Raw genomic sequence first — 23,925 nt, forward strand, 5'->3', positions numbered from 1 at the left:
AAATGAATGGAATCATAAGAACAACAATAAACATGTCAGAACCTTAATATAATTAAATTACATTCCTCATATCATATGAATGTAGTGGTATGTTGTATTCTCTTATAGTTAATGTGACAAAGGAGGTAATAACAAAGGCAAGGGCTTTTTCAATTACATATATTAAAATAACTAATTGAAAAGCACTTCCCTCCCACATAAGAGTATAAAAGTGATTCTGGGATAAATGTAGACAAAGTGACATATAACCTAATTTTTCCCCATAATGTTACACAGAACAAAACAAGGTGTACAAACAGATTGTAATATTTTGTAACATAATCAGTGAACATGACATTATTGGTCTCCTGGGACCTCATTTATCATTCATGCGTAGGCACAAATCTGTGTAAACCATGCGTGGGATCATTTCCACGCAAAGTGCGATATTTATCAATATGAACGTTGGCTTGAGAGTGTGCCATGACCATGCGTACACACAGTGCCAAGTGGTAGAATAAGGGAACTGTTTGTCAAGCGTAGTATGGGGAAAATATATGTTGAAAATGTGTGAACCCGTGAGAGTAATCATGAAATCGTTTTTAAATGTAATCGTATTTCCATTTCCCAAACCCATTTTTATAGGATTTTTGCGAGGATTTAAGACTAACCTTAAAAAGAGATGCCATTCCGGTGCACATCCAAGTGCTATCCACCCTCGGGGTTTTGGCAACCGGTACTTTATAGCGGGAGCTTGACAATTCGCATCTCACAGCCCTCGATGAGCCAATGTTTTGGATGCAATCATCAGCAAAACGAACAGTAACACATACCATTTCCATAAACCATTGCACAACAGGTTGACGTCAACGGGGGTTTCTTTGCCATGATGCCATCAATGGGTTCCCAAATACGAACAGATCAATAGATGGCACCCACCACATCGACATAAAATCATCATCACAAAACGAATTGAACTATGTGAACAGAAAAGGCTTCCACTCTTTATGTGCAGGTTATGTGATGCGCAAAAGACGCTGCTGAATGTTGTGGCAAGATGGCCAGGTGGAATGCACGACTTGTTTATTCTGCAGAACAGCATTATTGGCCTATATGCCGACAGAAGGGAGCTGTTGAGGATGGATGGCTTATTGGTGAGTGTTGCATACTCAGTACCGATATTTTGCCATTGCTAAAGCAACTTGACTTGTCCTAATGGTCCTCTCTTTGTAGCTATGTTTTTATTTTTACTGGGCAAGCCACAACTGAGCAAGACAAATAACACATTTTGGTTGTACTCACTCTCTGACACTAGCACCTCTATTTAATGTATTATGTATCTTTTCTTAGATTTTTTTGGGAGAGCGGTTGTATTTCATAGTATGGCGTCGTGCAATCCCCACGGTTTAAATGGACCACGTGGTTAATTAGGGGCGTTTCGAAAAGCAAACAGCTACAGTCGTGCATGAGCACTGATGCTGGGAACAGTTGGTATTTGTTCATCAATGGTTATCTCCTACCCGTGTGCATATGACGCTCATAGGTTTGTTTGACAAATCACACTTTTTCTATGCATACGACAATTCTAAATTCCGTTCGTAAGTGTTATGCTATGACAACATCCCTCAACCCCCAGACTATTTATTGAAACTGTCGCCACTAATAACACCGTGTAGGCTGCGTCTGACAAGATGTCAGATAGTGAGATTGGTTCAGGCCTTAAACACGGGCCGGTGCGCCATATGGCGTGTAATTTATCATGAGTTATACCCTACAGCAGCTCAAGCATATTGCTCCATCTGAACATTAGCGGACACGCAGCGACCATATTGGCAAAGGCCCCGGGCAAGCCTCCGATAAACCACTAGTCCATTAGGTGGCATCTGAATCCCTGTCTGTCTGTACGAGCGAGCACACCCGGCCTGGCAGCACTGATGCTACTTAGCACTGGGCGCCATGTTGAACAAACTCACCCATTTCTCTGAACTTGCTGGAACCGGGAACTGGAAGGCTAAAAAAAAAACGTTTTAATGAAAATTCTTCATGACAGTTCTCGAGAATGTTAAATTAAACGGAAATTCGGGTAATTTGTTAACATTTCAGTTGTAGGCCTACGTGCTTCCATTCCCCCCATAGATTGTTCAGAGAGCCACCATTCCCTCCACCATCTGGCTATTGAGATAAGCTCCTGGGCATTGGCTTAGTGGGCGCCTGCCCCGTCTAATATTGAAGCAGCACCAGACCAGTGGTTTTCACACAACCACGCTTATGGACCAGCCAAGGTCAGAGGCCCCGGGCCTATGAGGAATTAATTGAATTCATTAACATGACTGTGGAAAATCAAAACTCAAACTAAGAGCACTGTCTTTCCATTAAGATGTGCAATTGAATCATCATTGATATTCAAGTTGAATAGGCATACACAAAACATTATTGCACTTTACAAAATAGGCTAGTATGCAACTCATGGCATCTGTCCATGCACTGATGTACTGAGTGTTCTGGACTATATGGTCCCGTGTTGTTTAATAAGTAGCCCGTTTTGTCTCACTACTGTATATTTGGGATGTTTTAAACTTGACATCTACACCCCAATCGAAACATCTAAAATAATGTTACATCGTAGTAATTTATACCAGCGACACCAGTTTCCAAATACCCCGCAGAGCTAGAGCAGAGTCAACAAGGCGCTGTCCACTCACCTGGTGCTGAAACGGACACCGGGCAGCACTGGAGTGACTGGACGCGTGAGTTTGGTCAAGGTCACTAATTTCATGACACCTTTGTGATCTGGCTCTGTAATATTAACCATTTTGTAAACATCCAACTTGTCTTACCAGGTAGCTGCTAAAGCCTACATCTCCAGTTTTTTTGTAGATAGGTGTAATTGTCATCAAGCATAGATAGCCTAATGTCATTCTGAATGCCATCATGCACCAATACAAATACTGCAAACTGAGTTCTAACATCTTAAGCTACGATTTTTTTTAAATAATCAAGGAATCAACCATCGAAAGACCAAATGGCCTATTCACAGAGCAACGTGAGAGAGCACTTCAAAATGACAGCTGTGCCTTCACAACAAAGGTAATTTGCAATGCAGGTCCGTCCATTCAATTCATTTCCTCCACACACCCGTCAGAACAGAGTGTAATTATCGTCTGCCCATTTCCCTCTCCCTCGGGAGTCTATTTTTCCTCCCTGTCACTGCTCAGATGTCAGTCCTGTGCTCCCCCTGGCCCTCGCGCTACATAAAATTATCCACGTGCTGCGCCTTATCTTCCGCTACATCCTCACCAGTGTCGAGCTCGAGCTGGGGGAGCGGTTGAGTGATGTCCAGAATATCTGATGTCTAACTAACACTATGAATCAGTTAACGAAATAACCAATTAATAAACCCCACACAAGCTCTGCAGAATAAGTGACTCCAGAGGAGATGCACAAGGAACAATGCATAATTGGTTCGACTTTGAGTGAGTGGGAGGACATTTCCTTTGTTGCACTAGGTTGATAAGCTCTGAAAATTGAGTCTTTTATATCTATAAGACTTTGAACTGAATGTCTCATCATCCACATGGCACAAGGAAGTGTATGTGCATCTCACTCTGGCTCAGACAACATCACCCATATGATTATTATCCAGGTTGGCAATTAGAATATAGGCCTACACAGGTTTGCGCACCATTATAAGGACTGAAATCAGCAGCCATGATGCGGATGGTACCTCAAAAAATCACATTGATTGGATCCCTGTCAAGTCAAGGGGTCCCCGGCTGTGGGCGCGCGCGTGTGCACCGGTGCGCATGCCAAGTCCTCCTCAACAGTGTGCGCCGTTGATCATCGCTCTCAGAGCTTGGAAGCAATTCGGGCAACCTTTGTAGCACAACTTGTAATCACATTTGTTTGTACAGGGGGAGAGAGCAACAAATGCTGGAACAGACAGGTTGGTATTTATTATTCAGTTGAGCGGCCACTGGCCCCGCCCTGAGTGGGAGGACCAGGAGGACAGTGTGCAACCGTAGACCACCACAAGACAATTGCCTTACTGAAACAAAGCCCATGTCGGGATTCTCCTGCAATCAATTAAATAGATATATCAAACCAATTGTGTTGCCTATTTGTTGCAACATTGTAAACATTTTGATAAAAAGTGTCACAATAATGAAAGGGAGGGCCATAGGAATAAACTAAAGAGAATGAAAATTACCCAAGAAGTCATAACACGTGCATTTTTTCCGGTTGTAATTGTAGGCTATAGCCATATGACCTAATGCATTTATAGCCTAACGCAAAATGGGTTCCCCAATGCAATGCTAAATGACATAAACATGGTTGGATGGTTGGAGGTCGTTTCAAAAATATTATTTATACAGCACTAGAATAACCTATACGCTAAAATAAAATAAATAATTCATGACCCACAAATTGATGACAGACTGAGATTGAGACGACGATAGAAGAGGAATCAGCATAAATTCGAATGTAAAATCAGAGTGGGCAGCCTATGTCTGGTCTGGTCGCAGCCAATGAGCAGGTGGTGTTTGGGTGCGATGAATAGAGAGTGAAGAGAGGGTTATTCTCCCTCCTACACCATGTGATGACGGACAGAGTGACTATAACACTGGAGCGATGGTTTTTAGTCACTTTCAACAGCAACAAAACGGCAACAGCATCACTGACGTAAAGCAACCACAAAAAGAACCGGAGCAGCACCGAGCTCAGAACAACGGGAATTGGACTTGGTCATCCAATATTGGGACCAAACACACATAATGGAAATAGACAGCATACTGGATGGAGTGAGGATGTCGACGGAATATGTCGCCTTGAGTCTTTCTAATTTCTAGCAGTCGGGGACAGCATCTTTCTGATTCTGAATTGCAATGCATTCGGTAAGGAGAGTTATGACAGTAGTTGCTGCATGGTGCCGCATTGCCTGACCGCTTGAAGGTAGCATAGTGTAATGCTTTTATGGTAATTGTAATGTTAGAGTATTTTGGGTGGGGATGGATGATAACGGTTGTCTCACAATTGTGTGTTTAGGCTTCCAACATAGCCAGGTTAGAGATGCAATCGGTGACTGAACATAGGCTATTCATAGACCTAATTAGGAAGTCAGCAACAGCCAGTATTGCGACTGATTTGAGAGCTATAAATGTCAACATATGAAAAGAAAGTTGGAAACAGAAGTCAAATGTTAGATAGGTACAGGTGGAAACATAATGTCGCTGTCCAAAAAGTGAATGCAGCCTATGTTGCACCTTCTATCACAGGCCTACTCAGGAGGACCCAGGACGATATCTGAAGTCAGGCTTTGCTTTTAGGGAACTGATTGAGAGGGTCCAATAGGCATATACGTGACGCATTCATTGTTGGAGGTTTTGGCTCCATCGACGGTAATATTTTACCTACCATTCAATATTGGCAGTGGAAGCAAGGACGATGGCTCACTTGCAAGCGGGCTTGTCTCCAGAAACCCTGGAGAAAGCCAAGGTGGAGTTAAAGGAGAACCCCGACACTCTACATCAGGACATTCAGGAGGTGAGGGACATGATCATCACCCGCCCAGACATTGGCTTTCTTAGGACAGAAGATGCTTTCATCCTGCGCTTTCTCCGAGCGCGGAAATTTAATCATTTCGAGTCGTTTCGCCTCTTGGCCCAGTATTTCGAATATCGTCAGCAAAATCTGGATATGTTTAAAAACCTCAAAGCAACCGACCCGGGAATCAAGCAAGCTCTCAAAGACGGATTTCCGGGGGTGCTGACCAACTTGGACAGATATGGCAGGAAAATACTGATTCTCTTTGCTGCTAACTGGGACCAGAGCAGGTAATGTCCGTCTGATATTTGGGAGCTGTCCTTTCAGAACTACTGTAACGCCACTTGACAGTTTGCTTTTAGTCGACCATCTATATATTTTCCCACAAATCTGTGGCATTGGCTTTGTTATAGCCTAGTCTCATGAATTTAACCGAAACATAAATTGAACTATTAACCAAAAGGCAAGCCTTGTCAGTGTCTCATTGATGTAGGCCAGGGCATGGGCATAGACTAGGCTGCACAGGTCAGTAAAAATGCTATCACCCCACTAGTGAATAAGGAATGTAAGTGTTGAACCAGATACAATCAAATTACGTTTCACCACATTACTTTAGAGATTTGAGTTTGTGATTTCTTTTACTTTAGGGGCCCACTCATGTGATCTCCATAGTCACAATGAAAACACAAACATTAGTAATTTCACACAATAGCAGGATGTGATAAACACACAAAAGGCCATCAGGAGTGCACATTAACTTAATAACAGCACTCATACAAGTCAAGTTGTCTCTGCAATCTGCATCTCTGTGTATTACTCTCCTGAATGAAAAGGTTAAAGAGTCACATTCTGTATTTACTGCCAAACAACGGTATGCTGGTTACATGTAATGTTTATAGTTAACTATATAACTGGGATTACAGTACTAGAATAGTCTCCTAATGCTTTTGCTCACCTCTATAGGTATACATTTGTGGATATACTGCGATCTATTCTGTTGTCGCTGGAGTCCATGATAGAAGATCCAGAGCTACAGGTGAATGGATTTGTCCTGATCATTGACTGGAGCAACTTCACGTTCAAGCAAGCCTCCAAACTAACACCGAGTATGCTGAGATTGGCCATAGAAGGTCTACAGGTAATAGTCTCAACATTCTTATAAACCTTCTCTTTGCTGGGCTCCACATCACTCAGATTAAGTTCTTAGCTACTTTTGACACTAAACTCCATTTACTGAGATTACCCAGATGACTCCTAATTTAGAGCGGTTTGCTACATTTACTAATTTTAGTCAAGTCTAAAACAATAAAGGTCTTTGGGGATTTTGAATACACCAGACACATGTCAGTCTTGCAGTGTGGAAGTGCAGATCTTCGTTGTTGTCATGGTCGGTTATAGAAATATAGCACTACTGCTACTAGTTTATATGGGGGGAACATTAGCGACAAGCTATATTTCAACCGCTTACCACACATGGTTCTGCACACCTGGGATGCTTGCTGGAGTAGTGGGACAAGTCACCGAATCTTCATGAAAAACAGTTTCTGACCAACTTTCTTATCATTCTCTTGGTGATGTGACAAGCTGTTATAATGTAAACGCACATCCACTCAATAATCACTCCTCTGTACTCTCAGAAAGGACTTTACAATCAAAGACTTGCATAAGAAATGAATTACATTTCCACTTTGATTTCTGAGCCTATGATTGCAATCTTCAGCAGGTGATGCAGAGACTCAAATTTGAACAACATTCCTTTGACCCTGTTCAATATTTTCTTGTCAAAAGACAAGGTCTCTGTCCAAGTGCATCCTTTGGGAGGTGGCCAACCAAATTATGAATATGATGTGTAGCCTAATAACAAAATGCATACAGCAATTGCATTTTTGTCATTTAGCAGACACTCTTATCCAGAACGACTTATAGGAGCAATTAGGGTTAAGTGCCTTGCTCAAAGGCACCGAATGATTTTTCACCTAGTCGGCTCTGGGATTCGAACCAGCAACCTTTTGTTTATTGGCTCAATGCTCTTAACCGCTAGGCTATCTGCCAACCAATTCCTCTGTAGTCCATCATTCAAATTTCAATGTATGGAAAGTTAAGATAGGCTAGTTCTATAGCTGTGTAGCCATGTAATATGTAGCCATGTAGAGCGTAGGCTGTTATCACCAGAAAGGTTCTTGACTGAATATCAATGGAGGACCATGATGAGGCCGTTGCACATTCCACTGCCTCTCCAGACACAGATTAGAGTGTGAATAATTGATCACTGCTATTAGTATTTCTGCCTCCTGATGTGCCGCTACCAAATCATGCGGGAACACTGTTGTCATCCTTAGAATGGAAAATAAAATAAAACCCAACAGAAACATTGTACTAACTAATGGAATCAGCCACATAATCAACAGTTACTGGCTGAATGTTTCTTGCTGTCTGAGTCGGAGACGAAAAGCTCCAACTGAAACCCATTTCAATCTGAGCAGGTTTATATCTACAGTACATAATATATGTTCATCAGTTCTACAATAGTAGATACTTCATAAGGTATATGTGCTATTTATTATATGGTATGGTATCTTCAACTATTGATTTTCCCCCTCAGACACAAAATGTGTTGTCCAGTGCCTGACCCTTCTCCTCATAATGCTTCTCTCCAGTGTAACGGATAGTGGTGACATCCTATCTGTGAGCCCGCTTGACACTGAACACTGAGAGCATCTCAGGGTGTTGTGACCCTCTGGTGGGTTGTGTAATGACATTGAAGGGCTCATGTGTGCCAGCCCGCCTCATGATTCACTATGACTGTCATGAAGGGCCTGAGCTGCTAAAGAAATCACACACAAAGAAAAGCACATTCAAGACATCAACATTAGGTTTTCATCCTCAGCTGAGGTTAACACTCGTTGCCTCTATGGGTATTGATTTTTGAAATTGCCAAGACGTCAAGACGTTGTTCTTTTTTGTTGTGAAGGACATGTTATAGCTAATGATTTATCCATATTACATATCATTTGTACATGCATCAGGTGCAGCTAACTGTTTGCTGCTCACCAGTGTGTTTGTGTGTGTGTCTTCCGGATCTCGGTTCAGCTTCTTTATAATTTCCTGTCAGTACATTTGTTAATGCACGTGGGTGGTGTGTTCAGAATAACATGATGAAATTCAACATTACTGACAACAATTTTTTTTTAAATGTAACACGTCCACTGGCAACAATGAAAACACTCTGCTTACAGAATTTGAAAGAGATAATGGAAGATTCTGAAGCTTAACAGAAAAATGAAAATTACCCGAAAATCTGAACATACCCCATAAGGATATTTCAAAAGGCATCTCCAACTGTGTCTGCTAAATAACTCAATTGTAATTGTCAATGTGTGATAATTCCGTTTCCTATTCCCAAACTGACAGTCACATCTATTGTTGTTGGAATAGCTAATACACAGAGCACAGCTCTAGTAGAGATTTCACTGCGTATTGCAAAACAAAGAGAAAGAAATTAAGACTTGTTTAGAGTGTGGGTATTCTTGGCAAATCAATGACAAGAAAAACAAATGGTTGAAATGAGTAGAACACTCCATGCCGGCCTTGGTTTCCCCAAGCTATGCTTTATTATCTTAGAGCCTCTGTTGTTTCCTCTTGCTCTCTCTCTCTCTCTCTCTCTCTCTCTCTCTCTCTCTCTCTCTCTCTCTCTCTCTCTCTCTCTCTCTCTCTCTCTCTCTCTCTCTCTCTCTCTCTCTCTCTCTCTCTGTCTGTCTGTCTGTCTGTCTGTCTGTCTGTCTGTCTGTCTGTCTGTCTGTCTGTCTGTCTGTCTGTCTGTCTGTCTGTCTGTCTGTCTGTCTGTCTGTCTGTCTGTCTGTCTGTCTGTCTGTCTGTCTGTCTGTCTGTCTGTCTGTCTGTCTGTCTGTCTGTCTGTCTGTCTGTCTGTCTGTCTGTCTGTCTGTCTTTGCCATGCCTTTTGTCCCTCTTAGTCTAGAGAATAACCTGTGTTCGGCAGCCAATCACAAAAGACCAGTCTTCCCCATCCCATCCCACAAGTTTCCGTGGCAACCTGTCCAACCGCCATGCTATGTACTCTCCAGATGGACTGTTCTGCTAGATGAGAGAAACACACTTCTCCCATTCTCTCTCAGAGTGGGTGAGGATTGTTTCTGTGGGTTTAAGACAAATTGGGGGACAAATGTTTTACATTAACATAATTCTGCAGATGTAGGGCTGTAGTCAGTCCCTCTCTCCATATGGTCTGCTTCTCCATAATTATGTCATTTGGTGCAATGGTGTTAATTCACATCTTAAAAGGTGACAGCTTAAAACCCATTTATCCAGGCTCAATCAATTAGTTATATATGATCAATAAATTATATATGAGTGCAACACATTTTTCAAATGCTCTTACATTTTTAAATTTGAGCCATTTAGCAGCCACTCTTATACAGAGCAACTTACAAGAGCAATTAGGGTTAAGCTCCTTGCTCAAGGGCACATCGACAGATTTTCACCTCGTCGGCTCAGATTTGCACCAGCGACCTTTCGGTTACTGGCACAATGCTCTTAACTGCTAGGCTACCTGCCGCCAAACCTTCATCACTATTATTAATGATAGTGGGAGATCGTCAGTGAAATAATTGGAACTGCGAGAGGTTCATGCTTGGAGCTATTTTTAGATCTCATTTTTTTGAGCACTCTATAAAGTATTCATATTGCATTGCCATTTTTTTCTAAGTGTATTGTGGTGAAAAAATACATTTTGTTCATTCACAAATTAATGTGTTTTTTCCCCCTGCCTATGGCTGATAGACTTATTTCAGTAGCAGCAGATAATGCCGTGTTGTGCTTTGAGGACAGCGGCTGTAGCTATACAGTATATGATGTTCTGTCCGAGGAGAAGGAAAGTCTACTTTTGTGAAAAGGTGTAGTATAAATATGATTTATGGCTTTATCCTTTAGAATTAAAGTGCTAGATAATTTGATGGAATAGTTATTTTTTTGCTGTGCGTTAAGTTGGGCTTTGCCTGAGCTTGGTGTGCCCTTGAGAGTGGTTCAATTGATTGAAAGCTGTTATCTCTGTCTGTGTCTTTTCCCTTTGTTATCTAACATCTAATCCCTGAGGATGTATATCTATTAGATGCCCAGTCAGTCTCTCACCCATCAATACTCTTCTACATACTGTAGCTACACATTGTATATACACTACATGACCAAAAGTATGTGAACACCTGCCCGTCGAACATCTCACGCAAAAATCATCTGCATTAATGTGGAGTTGGTCCCCCCTTTGCTGCTACAACAGCCACCACTCTTCTGTGAAGTCTTTCCACTAGATGTTGGAACATTGCTGCTGAGACTTGCTTCCATTCAGCCACAAGAGCATTAGTGATGTTGGGCGATTGGGCCTGGCTCGCAGTCGCCATTCCAATTCATCCCAAAGGTGTTCGATGGGGCTGAGGTCAGGGCTCTGTGCAGTCCAGTCAAGTTATTCCACACCGATCTCGACAAACCATTTTTGTATGGACCTCGCTTTATGCACGTTGGCAATTTCATGCTGAAACAGGAAAAGGCCTTCCCCAAACTGTTGCCACAAAGTTAGAAGCACAGAATCATCTAGAATGTCATTATATGCTTCGCGTTAAGATTTCCCTTCTCTGGAACTAAGGGGCCTAGTCATCCACCAAACTTTACAGTTGGCACTATGCATCCGGGCAGTTAGCGTTCTCCTGGCTTACCGTTGGACTGCAAGACGGTGAAGTGTGATTCATCACTACAAAGAACACGTTTCCACTGCTGGCTGCTCGGACATGGGAACCCATTTCATGTAGCTTCCTATGAAGAGTTCTTGTGCTGACGTTGCTTCCAGAGGCAATTTGGAACTCAGTAGTGAGTGTTGCAACCGAGAACAGACGATTTTTACGGGATACGCGCTTCAGCACTCGGCGGTCCCGTTCTGTGAGCTTGTGGGGCCTAGCACTTTGCGGCTGAGCCGTTGTTTCTTCTACACATGTCCACTTCACAATAACAGCACTTACAGTTAACTGGGGCAGCTCTATCAGGGCAGAAATTTGACGAACTGACTTATTGGAAAGGAGGCATCCTACGAAGGCTCTTCAGTAAGGCCATTCTACTGCCAATGTTGGGCTATGGAGTGGCTGTGTACTCGATTTTATACACCTGTCAGCAATGGGTGTGGCTGAAATAGCCGGATCCACTAATTTGAAGGAGTGTCCACATACTTTTGTATATATAGTGTATGTGTCAGGGTTAAGGTAAATTCAGGATGTACACTGAAATTCCAATTCCAATTATCCCCAATGATTTTCAGTGGGGAAAAATGTGAATTTTCGTTTACTTTCTGAATTGACAGGAATGGAAATAGAATTGACCCCAACCCCATTATGTAGTAATGCAGGGAGAAAACCCTATTCCCAGACAGATACTTCTTACAATCCACTGAGCAAAACATTTTGGTCAGTATTCTTAGTCAACTCAGTGTTACTGTATTGTTTGGATGCAAACTATGATTCATGCATAGATAATGATGTCATTACAGGTGGATAAAATAGCCCTTGAGCTTTGAAGGGATTATACAAAGTGTTTTTCCTTTTCTACTTGTGGTGAAAACTCCAGTAGAAGAACACTGATCAGATCCTAATGCCATTCCATCAATAACTTATTGAGCAATGATATATTCCCATCGATTGCATGTTTTATTAAGCCCACCCACAGGATGGATGAATTGAAAGCAGCAAACCGCTCGACACGGTTCTCTAAGCTTGCCGATAACGCAGTGGACTTGCTCCTTTGTATTCAAATTGTATTTATGAATTTAGTCCTAAACTAGAACCTTTTCAATGTATTTATCGCCAAAGTATACCCAAAAGCTGTGAAATATGGATTTGACCTTCCCTCAGTCGAGTCTGGACTTTTATCAAGGGCAAGTCTGTATAATATTTATAGATTCGACCTGTTAACACATTTTGAGTGATTCAGAAGAACAGAGCCTTTCCTCAATGAGAGGTCATGGATTATGCTGTGCTGTGCTCAATAGTGCAGTATGCACATGTAACAAGTTCAACCAAGGTGCTCCCTCCATCACTCTGTCTGACTGGGAGTCTCCCATCTGAATGTTCAGCTCCACTGCCTCGTATCCCACAGCCCTGTCCAGGGGACTCTCAGATGTCTGAGGAATCAGCAGCAGACATACATTATTTTGGACCGAGGGACAGAGGAAAAACAATTGTTAGTTTGCTTCCCTCAGATTCCGATTCCGCCTGGCACTCTGGAGTTGTAATGTTGTTTCTCCTGCAGAAGAACTGTGCTGGTCTGGTCTATAACAGAATGTTATTTTGCCAATAAGTTGAACTTATTGGACTTTTCCCCATCTTTTTCACTTGACTTTTTCACAAATAAAGCAGGCCGGATCTGGCAGGTGCAGATAAAGTGTCTCCTATGGTGCCTACGTTATTGACGTGACCTATCGTTTGTGACTGTCTCTCTTCTCTCTCCTTTCTCCTCTCTCTATTTCCATGGCTACGTATTAATCCAGGGTCTGTCTCTTCAAATAAAGCAGAGATTGTTCAATGGCTTTATGTCATTTTCAGTTTTCACTTCACGTAGTTCTCAATCAAACGCCTTCCCCAGATAGCCTACTACAGAGTGCTGTGGGCCTGTTTATATTGTAGTCTGCTGTTAAACTAGTGCATATGAAGAGGCCTGATTCCAGTAAAGGCATAGCCGTGGGAAGTAGGGGTGCTGAGGGGGCTGCAGCACCCCCTGAAAAATCATAATAATAATATATATATAGAAATGGGGGAAAAAATATAAAAATCCACAAAAGTGGGCCTTTAATAGTGCTGTATTAGCGGACCAATATAGCGTCTGTTGCATGGGCCAAAATATTTTTTAAGCGCCCTCTCCCTTGAAAATAAAGAATAATAAAACGCAACATCCCCAACCCAAACTACTTCCAGTGGCTGTAAGTAAAGGGATATAACAGAGTAGCATCTTCACTTCAGGCTACATTTTCTTTTTGAAAAGGACTCCACTCAATTGATGTTTTCTTTTTTCATTTTCACAGCAGGATTAATTCACTCCATCCTTTATCATTGACTCCTGAAAAGAGCAGAGCTGAATTTAGAGATCTCGTCAAGCCAATCTGTTAAGGCTGTCACTCTCCTCATCCTCGGACGAGGTGAGGAGAGAAGGATCTTCAGACCAAAATGCAGCTTGAGGGAAATAAGCCATCTTTTATTTCAAAAAACGATGATGATGGCAACACGAAAACAAACACTTTAACAAACTTACAAAATAAGAAAACGACGTAGACGACACCTGAACATAAACTCACATCACTAAACGTAAACTCACGGACAGGAACAGACTACATCAAAACGCACGAACAGCCAAACAGTCCCGTATGTTAATATACATCGACGACACGAGAGACATCACAGGAGACAATCACCCACAAACAAACAGTGAGAACGCCCTACCTAAATATGACTCTTAATTAGAGGAAAACGCAAACCACCTGCCTCTAATTAAGAGCCATACCAGGCAACCCAAAACCAACATAGAAACAGATAACATAGACTGCCCACCCAAAACACATGCCCTGACCATAAACACATAAAAAACAACATAAAACAGGTCAGGACCGTTACAGAACCCCCCCCTCAAGGTGCGAACGCCGGGCGCACCAGCACAAAGTCCAGGGGAGGGTCTGGGTGGGCAGTTGACCACGGTGGTGGCTCCGGCTCTGGACGCTGTCCCCATACCACCATAGTCACTCCCCTCTTCTGTCTACCCCCTCCAATGACCACCCTAAAACTAACTTCCCCTAAATAAACGGCCAGCACCGGGAGAAGGGGCAGCACCGGGACAAGGGGCAGCACCGGGACAAGGGGTAGCACCGGGACAAGGGGCAGCACCGGGACAAGGGGCAGCACCGGGACAAGGGGCAGCACCGGAACAAGGGGCAGCACCGGGACAAGGGGCAGCACCGGAACAAGGGGCAGCACCGGAACAAGGGGCAGCACCGGGACCAGGGGCAGCACCGGGACAAGGGGCAGCACCGGGACAAGGGGCAGATCCCGGCTGAGGGACTCTGGCAGGTCCCGGCTGAGGAACTCTGGCAGGTTCTGGCTGAGGGACTCTGGCAGGTCCTGGCTGAGGAACTCTGGCAGGTCCTGGCTGAGGAACTCTGGCAGGTCCTGGCTGAGGGACTCTGGCAGGTCCTGGCTGAGGGACTCTGGCAGGTCCTGGCTGGACGGCTCTGGCAGGTCCTGGCTGGACGGCTCTAGCAGGTCATAGCAGGACGGCTCTGGCAGGTCATAGCAGGACGGCTCTGGCAGGTCCTGGCTGGACGGCTCTGGCAGGTCCTGGCTGGACGGCTCTGGCAGGTCCTGGCTGGACGGCTCTGGCAGGTCCTGGCTGGACGGCTCTGGCAGGTCCTGGCTGGACGGCTCTGGCAGGTCCTGGCTGGACGGCTCTGGCAGGTCCTGGCTGGACGGCTCTGGCAGGTCCTGGCTGGACGGCTCTAGCAGGTCATAGCAGGACGGCTCTGGCAGGTCATAGCAGGACGGCCCTGGCTGGTCATGGCAGGACGGCTCTGGCTGGTCATGGCAGGACGGCTTTGGCTGGTCATGGCAGGACGGCTCTGTAAGGAGGAGAAGGAGAGACAGCCTGGTGCGTGGTCTAGGCACTGGCTGCGCTGGAGAGGAGGAAACAGCAGGAGAGAGAACCCGGAGAGACAGCCTGGTACGGGGGGCTGCCACCGGAGGACTGGTACATGGAGGTGGCACCGGGTCTACCGGACCGTGAAGGAGGACACGTGCTCTTGAGCACCGAGCCTCCCCAACCCTACCAGGTTGAATGATCCCCGTAGCCCTGCCAGTGCGGCGAGGTGGAATAGCCCGCACTGGCCTATGCAGGCGAACCGGGGACACCACCTGTAAGGCTGGTGCCATGTACGCCGGCCCGAGGAGACGTACTGGAGGCCAGATACGTTGGGCCGGCTTCATGACATCCGGCTCGATGCCCAACCTAGCCCTCCCAGTGCGGCAAGGTGGAATAGCCCGCACTGGGCTAAGCACGCGTACTGGGGACACCGTGCGCTTTACCGCATAACACGGTGTCTTACCAGTACGACGCCTTCTACCTCCACGGTAAGCACGGGGAGTTGGCTCGGGTATCCTACCCGGCTTTGCCACACTCCTCGTGTGCCCCCCCCCAAGAAATTTTTTGGTCTGACTCACGGGCTCCCAACCGCGTCGTCGCGCTGCCTCCTCATACCAGCGCCTCTCAGCCTTCGCTGCTTCCAACTCCTCCTTTGGACGGCGATATTCCCCTGGTTGAGCCCAAGGTCCTCTACCGTCCAGGATCTCCTCCCAAGTCCAGGAGTCCTTGTTGCTCCGTAGAGCATTCCCATGCCGCTTGGTCTTAGCGTGGTGGGTGATTCTGTTAAAGCTGTCACTCTCCTCATCCTCGGACGAGGTGAGGAGAGAAGGATCTTCAGACCAAAATGCAGCTTGAGGGAAATAAGCCATCTTTTATTTCAAAAAACGATGATGATGGCAACACGAAAACAAACACTTTAACAAACTTACAAAATAAGAAAACGACGTAGACGACACCTGAACATAAACTCACATCACTAAACGTAAACTCACGGACAGGAACAGACTACATCAAAACGCACGAACAGCCAAACAGTCCCGTATGTTAATATACATCGACGACACGAGAGACATCACAGGAGACAATCACCCACAAACAAACAGTGAGAACGCCCTACCTAAATATGACTCTTAATTAGAGGAAAACGCAAACCACCTGCCTCTAATTAAGAGCCATACCAGGCAACCCAAAACCAACATAGAAACAGATAACATAGACTGCCCACCCAAAACACATGCCCTGACCATAAACACATAAAAAACAACATAAAACAGGTCAGGACCGTTACACAATCCTATGAAAAGAAAAATGAATCCAGGAAAAGATCATCAACTTCACAAAAAATAATGTGAAAACATGAGAGCCGCATTCCAGAATTTTCAACATCAACAGTAGTCGAAAAGCACAGATTGACAATTCAAATAATCAGATTTACATATTATAGGCTATAACTTTTAGTACACCATCTTATCTCTTGGGTTTGCATTCATATACCCTTTTGTCATGTTTACGAATAAGTTGCCAAATTCATTCCAGACCATGAAGCTCAACTTCAAATGAGATTCATTCAAAATGGGGATAGTGCATTCACTGTGGCAATCGGGCTAATCAGCATTTTCTGGTTGACAAATCACATGTCATCAGTGTATACCATTGTATACCATCGGTATGGTATACACCATCAGTGTATACCATACCGAGTCCTTGTGGAACAACACATTCTGGGATTTTGCCAGTATGTGTTCATCAGTGTTCCCTGAGGGGTTTGACAGCTTGGCTTTATAGGCTTCTATTGCCATCAGTGCCTCTCTGCAATGCAAGGAAAGTCTCATCAGCAATCTCTGCCTTGTTAGGTGGGCTGCCCTTGAATCTCTGCCCTAGTTTCTTGCTTTTGTTGCTTGGGAAAATCTGTGAGGTAACATCAGGCAACCTATATGTTTTCAACAAAAGGACAAGTACATCAGGAGGCTAAACTGTGACATTACAGTCACCAAGAGATACAACAATATATATGTTTGGTTATTAACTAATACATCTAAACAGAAGCTAATAAATCAATTGAAGTGATCTTGTGATAAAAGATCTTTGGAGCCCTGCAAAATGGCCCACGTATGCCCACATCCATCTGTTCATGTTCCATGTTGCTGGCTTCTGATGATGCTTGGATGTCATTTGCCTTTTTAGTTGCTCACAGTTAAAGATGCATATGCAGAAATTGCTCCGGCATTTCCTGGTTGCTAAAATTCTTATACTTCGCCTAATTTCAGTTTATGTGACAAAACAATCAAGTATAGTGTAGAGAATCATTGTACCATCTAAACCGCTGTGAAATGTATTTTCCAATACCCCAAATGTTGTATTTTCAGGTGTTTGAAGCTGGTGTACAAAACAGAAAGTAAAAGACACAAAAAGGAATCTTAAGAACGGGAAGCATAGAAATAGCACACATATAACAGATCTACCGCTTCTTAGACTTGCTTTCAATGAGAATGACAGATGTATAACACACATTTCTATGACAATTTGGTCTGGTCACCCAAAAAGTGACATATTGCAGCTTTAAGCTTCATGCTCTCTCAATTATGGAAGTTTTCCTCCCCAAATGAAACTGCAGCAGAAGTAGTTTGTAGCTAGAATAAATCAGAGGGCAGCAGTGGTTTTCTATTCTTCCTCTTTCCCTCCTTCCTCCAACATCGCACTAGAGGTACAGACCAACAACAACCAGAGGAGGAAGACGAAGTCTCCATCCCGCATTCTATTTTGTGTTTCTTATACATTCAGTGTACAAAACATTAAGAACAAATTTTATTTCCATGACATAGACTGACCAGGTGAATCAAATTTTATTTGTCACCTGTGCTGAATACAGGTGTAGACCTTACAGTGAAATGCTTATTTGCAAGTCCTTAACCAACAATGCAGTTTTAAGAAAATACAAAAAAAAAAAGTATGAGATAAGAATAACAAATAATTCAAGAGCAGCAGTAAATAACAATAGCGGGGCTAAATACAGGGGATACCAGTACAGAGTCAATGTGCAGGCTATATACAGGGGGTACCAGTACAGAGTCAATGTGCGGGGGCACCGGTGGTGTACTGTTCTTTTCCCAGGTGAAAGCTTTGATCTCTTATTGGTGTCACTTGTTAAATTCACTTCAATCAGTGTACATTAATGGGAGGAGACAGGTTAAAGAAGGATTTTTAAACTTTGAGACAGTTGAGACATGGATTGTGTATATGTGCCATTCAGAGGGTGAATGGGCAAGACAAAAAAATATATAAAAAATATATTGAATGGGGTATGGTAGCAGGTGTCGGGCGCACCGGTTTGTTTCATGAACTGCAACGCTGCTGGGTTTTTCACACTCAACAGTTTCCCGTGTGTATCAAGAATGGTCTACCACCCAAAGGACATCCAGCCAACTGTGGGAAGCTTTGGAGTCAACATGGGCCAGCATCCCTGTGGAACACTTTCAACACATTGTAGAGTCCATTCCCCTGAAGAATTGAGGCTATTCTGAGGGCAAAAGGAAGGTGTTAGGAAGGTGTTCCTAATGTTTGGTTTACTCAGTGTATAATGCAGATGGCGCCTTCATCCTAGTCAAAGCTGTCGGATGTATCACTCTCCCTGTCCACTATCAGCTGTGCCTTATGATGTTGTGCCAGAAAACAGTTTCAGCCTGTGAGCAGCTCTACTGGTGCCAGACGCTGGACCGCCCAGTGTCCTTGCAGCCAGGCCAAGGGATGCTAACCCAGCTGTCCAGCATCACCGTGGCAACAGCGGCTGTCCTTCTTGAGATAGACAGAGCCCTTTAAGCTCAGTTCTGTCGTCTTCACCATCAAAGCACATGGCTCTTTTCTCTCTCAGTCCAGGCAGGGCAAGAGGAAACACATGCTAGCCCCACTGATGGTGATGAGGAGTATCCTGAACAAACGATGGACTGATCCCTGTGATGTAAAGGGATTAAGGTGTATGGATCCTTCTGTTTGGCTTCTAGGCCTAGACGTGCACATGAGGCCATTAGTGCCCTGTTTTAAAAATTAACAGCTATCTGGTTATCTGCAAACTATGCATAGCCAAGAGGCAAGATCTATCTCACACTGCAAGGATACCCTCTGACACTTCAATTTTTGGTCTGAAAGTGTGATAGAGAGAATTAGTGTTGTGAGTTGATTACCATGCTTAGTAGAGGTATACGTCCCGCTGGGTAGATAGGTATAGCACAGCTTGTGTTAATGAAGAATTCCCAGCGTTGGTTCTCTGAGCTGGGAGGAAAAAACTCAATAATAACAGTCGTGTGATCTTAAATGTCTAGCTTGATAAATGTGGATTAAAAAACTGAGACAGATTTAAGAGGGAAACCCTACTGGAAAAAAACATAATAGCCCAATTTTCAAGCTGGTCCACGCTGGGCTATGTTGTCCATGCAGGTCGAATTGCTGGTGAAGATGGTCTGACCAGCATGGTCTAGCTGGTTAGGTTGGCCAACTAGCTGGTCAAGCTGGCGATGCTGGTGAACAGCTCATGCTGGTATGCCGGTGATTCTGGTATGCAGGTGACCAGCTCATGCTGATGTGCTGGTGATGGTGGTATGCTGGTGACCAAGCTGGTCCATGCTGGTCTATGCTAGTCCAGCATGGTCTAGCTGGTGAAGCTAGTCTGCAAAACCACGCCCATCATCATCATATTTCCCAGCATGCTCTATTGTAGTTTGATTTTTGGAATTGTTTGTTTCAATATCAGTATCTTTGCATGTACTTGATTGATTAATTGATTCAATTATCTTATGCTACACAAAGATAAATAACATTTTCTAAACTAATCCAATCTATTAGTTGGAGTTATTGCACCTGTTACTGAAATGGTTGTTCCAGTTTAGGTGGCTTACAGTGCATTTGGAAATTATTCAGACCTCTTCCACATTTTCTTGCAGTACAGCCTTATTCTAAAATAGATGAAATTACTTTTTTCCCTAATCAATCGAGATGTAATACCCCACAATGACGAAGCGAAAACAGGTTTTTAGACAATTTAGCAAATGTTTTTTTATTTTTAAATACCCTATTTATGTAAGTACTCAGACCTTTTTCTATGGGACTCGAAATTGAGCTCAGGTGCATCCTGTTATCATTGATCATCCTTGAGATGTTTATACAACTTCATTGGAGTCCACCTGTGGTAAATTCAATCGATTGGACATGCTAAATTGTCTAATGACCTGTTTTTGCTTTGTCATTATGTGGTATTGTGTGTATATTGATGAGGGGAAAAAACTATTGAATACATTTTAGAATAAGGCTGTAACTTAGCATTCCTTGGGGCGGCAGGTAGCCTACTGGTTAGAGCGTTGGACTTGAAAGGTTGCAAGATCGAATCCCTGAGCTGACAAGGTAAAAATCTGTCGTTCTGCCCCTGAGCAAGGCGGTTAACCCACTGTTCCTAGGCCGTCATTGAAAATAAGAATGTGCTCTTAACTGACTTGCCTAGTTAAATAAAGGTACAATCTAATAAATAACAAAATTTGGAAAAATTTTAAGGTGTCTAAATACTTTCTGAATCCACTGTAGGTAGTCATTTATTAATATTTCTAACCCTGGCAGTCATTCTGAATGCAGATTTTAGGTGAATGAAAGTTCCAATTGTTGGATATCCCCAATCTGTCTGGATTCCAATAGGAATTAAACATTACTTTGCAAGCCAGCATAATGTGACTTGATGCTGGTTATGCTGGTCACTTGTGTCCAAAACACAGTGAAGGCTGGTCAGCAGCAAAACACAGTGAAGGCTGGTCAGCAGCAAAACACAGTGAAGGCTGGTCAGCAGCAAAACACAGTGAAGGCTGGTCAGCAGCAAAACACAGTGAAGGCTGGTCAGCAGCAAAACACAGTGAAGGCTGGTCAGCAGCAAAACACAGTGAAGGCTGGTCAGCAGCAAAACACAGTGAAGGCTGGTCAGCAGCAAAACACAGTGAAGGCTGGTCAGCAGCAAAACACAGTGAAGGCTGGTCAGCAGCAAAACACAGTGAAGGCTGGTCAGCAGCAAAACACAGTGAAGGCTGGTCAGCAGCAAAACACAGTGAAGGCTGGTCAGCAGCAAAACACAGTGAAGGCTGGTCAGCAGCAAAACACAGTGAAGGCTGGTCAGCAGCAAAACACAGTGAAGGCTGGTCAGCAGCAAAACACAGTGAAGGCTGGTCAGCAGCAAAACACAGTGAAGGCTGGTCAGCAGCAAAACACAGTGAAGGCTGGTCAGCAGCAAAAACACAGCGAAGGCTGGTCAGCAGCAAAACACAGTGAAGGCTGGTCAGCAGCAAAACACAGTGAAGGCTGGTCAGCAGCAAAAACACAGCGAAGGCTGGAAGGCTGGTGAGCAGCCTACAGTATGCTGGTCTATGCAGTTTTTTTTCAGCAGGGAAGCTACAGTGAGCTAGCGACACCATTGTCAACTGCCTCCATTAGCTAATTCAATTAATACATGTAGCCATTACACCAGTCTTAAACTTCAGTAAGGTCTGCAGAACAGATGGGAACCACACTTACACATGAAACTGAGGCTTTACCAACTTGTTAAATGTTGTGAGACTATTGTGTATTTTGAGCTTTCCTGGTGATTGTCCTCCCACGGGTTTGACTGACGCTGTGATGTTGCTCTGCTGCGGTGCCTGTGTGAGATGACTTTACCCTAGATTGTGTCACTAGATTACAGGGTGCGCTCTGGCTGTTCCTCCTGCGTCCTCCTCACAAACAATCCCCTAAATCATCAGATTGCTCCTTTACATGAACCTCTCTCCAGGGACACAGTTCTGCTGCTCGTCAGCCAACCCTGTTATATCAGTGTATAATCTCAGAATACTCCCTGTGTCCAAATTATAACAGACCATTATGATAATAATGTTCAATCTACAGTGCCTTCGGAAAGTATTCAGACCCCTTGACTTTTTCCACATTTTGTTACGTTACAGGCTTATTCTAAAATGGATGAAACATTTGACCATGACCGTGACCATGAACCTGACGGTCACTCTGACAGAGCAGAATGGGAGAAACTCCCCAAATACAAGCTTGTAGCGTCATACCCAAGACGACTTGCGGCTGTTATCGCTGCCCACGTTGCTTCAACAAAGTACTGAGTACTTATGTGTTTCTATTTTTTTAAATAAAAATGTGCAAAAGTTTCTAAAAACCTGTTTTTGCTTTGTCATTATGAGATATTGTGTGTAGACTGGTGAGAGGAAAAAACTATTTAATCAATTTAAGAATAAACCTGTAATGTAACAAAATGTGGAAAAAGTCAAGGGGTCTGAATACTTTCCGAATGCACTGTATGACTCAAACCTGCATGGTAATGTAACAGCACGGAAAAGCCAATGTAAGTGCAATATTGTAACATAAATGGACTGGGTGATTTTCAATGAGCAGCATTAACATGAAGCCAATAATGCCAATATGCAAACCCATCAAGATAAATCTGTAACGTTGGACAAGGAAATGAAAAAGAACAGAATTACCTTCTATTTACATTCTACAAAACAATGTTCAAATCCACTCTCATTAGCAACATACCCTCCTCATAATGTAGTTTGATAGAATAAAACAATATATACTCTTAGCGAAAACACAGCAAAAGTGGATTACCATACCAACAGGTAGAATAGTGAGTGTATTTGTGTTTTGTATTGCCCACAGGACAGCTTTCCTGCCAGGTTCGGAGGAATCCATTTTGTGAACCAGCCGTGGTACATCCACGCCCTGTACACTGTTATACGGCCCTTTCTGAAGGACAAGACAAGAAAAAGGGTAAGATGGGAGGATGTTGTTGACTGAACATTCTGAAAAATCCCTTTGACAGAGACCAACAAGTCAACTGTGTTGCTGTATACCATGAATGTCAGGTCATTCTATTCAACATATAGCATCGGTTATCATACTTTCTGAATAGCTGCTGTCATAAACATTGTTCAGGTCAGGACATTTCTTTTCAAAAGGGCAAATCTATCCACTCCAACAAACTGTAGACTTTTATAACGTGCTCTTAGACAGTATATACTCATTATCTATCTGTGTCAAGGTTGTGTTGTTGTTTTGTCCAGTGCTTGACTTGGACTAAAACAGTATGGTTTACAATTAGGTGCAGAAGCTCCACAATACTTTTGAGCTATTATTCTATAAGCGGAACATGATCTAAAGTAGTAGAACGTTCGAGGTGCCGGTACTCAGCTCCGGTGAGCTCCTGCCCAAGTCAACCACTGGTTTTGTCCATCCCTCTCTAGATCTTCATGCATGGGAACAACCTGAACAGCCTTCACCAGCTCATGCACCCTGAGATCCTGCCCTCTGAGCTGGGTGGGATGATGCCCCCCTACGACATGGGCACCTGGGCCCGCACCCTCCTGGACCACGCCTATGATGAGGAGACTGAGTACGGCCCCGAGTCCTACTCCCTGTCTGTCAAAGACCTGGAGAAAGACCTGTCTCCCAAAACCATGAAGAGGTCAGTCTAGACTCTGGACAGTCATGTTATTCACATGTGTCAATGTGATAGATTGTGTATTGTGTGTCTTCATACGAGATAAAGGTGGAGGTGTCTTCTAAGAAAGCGATATGTTATTCTGTCAGATATGTCAAAACTGATGTATTGTTTCCATTTATAAACCGGATGGTTCCAGCCCTGAATGCTGATTGGCTAAAAGCTGTGGTATATTTAAGAAATAATTAGAGCGTAATTAGAGCAGT

The 23,925-nt window shown here is 43.7% G+C and overlaps 1 protein-coding gene across 1 annotated transcript in view; it reads left to right on the forward strand.

Moving 5' to 3' along the window:
- The first annotated feature begins 4,416 nt into the window (after nt 1-4,416).
- The window catches only part of LOC129817514 (clavesin-2-like), a 29,148-nt gene continuing 9,639 nt past the window's right edge, over nt 4,417-23,925 (forward strand). Inside the window, exons 1-4 of the mRNA XM_055872841.1 lie at nt 4,417-5,810; nt 6,484-6,658; nt 22,879-22,989; nt 23,463-23,683. Of these exons, the coding sequence (XP_055728816.1) occupies nt 5,422-5,810; nt 6,484-6,658; nt 22,879-22,989; nt 23,463-23,683 (896 nt within the window). The 5' untranslated portion in view covers nt 4,417-5,421. The remainder of the gene's footprint in view (nt 5,811-6,483; nt 6,659-22,878; nt 22,990-23,462; nt 23,684-23,925) is intronic.

This window comes from Salvelinus fontinalis, chromosome 20 (genome assembly GCF_029448725.1).
Source record: "Salvelinus fontinalis isolate EN_2023a chromosome 20, ASM2944872v1, whole genome shotgun sequence".
Classification (NCBI taxonomy): Eukaryota; Metazoa; Chordata; class Actinopteri; order Salmoniformes; family Salmonidae; genus Salvelinus; species Salvelinus fontinalis.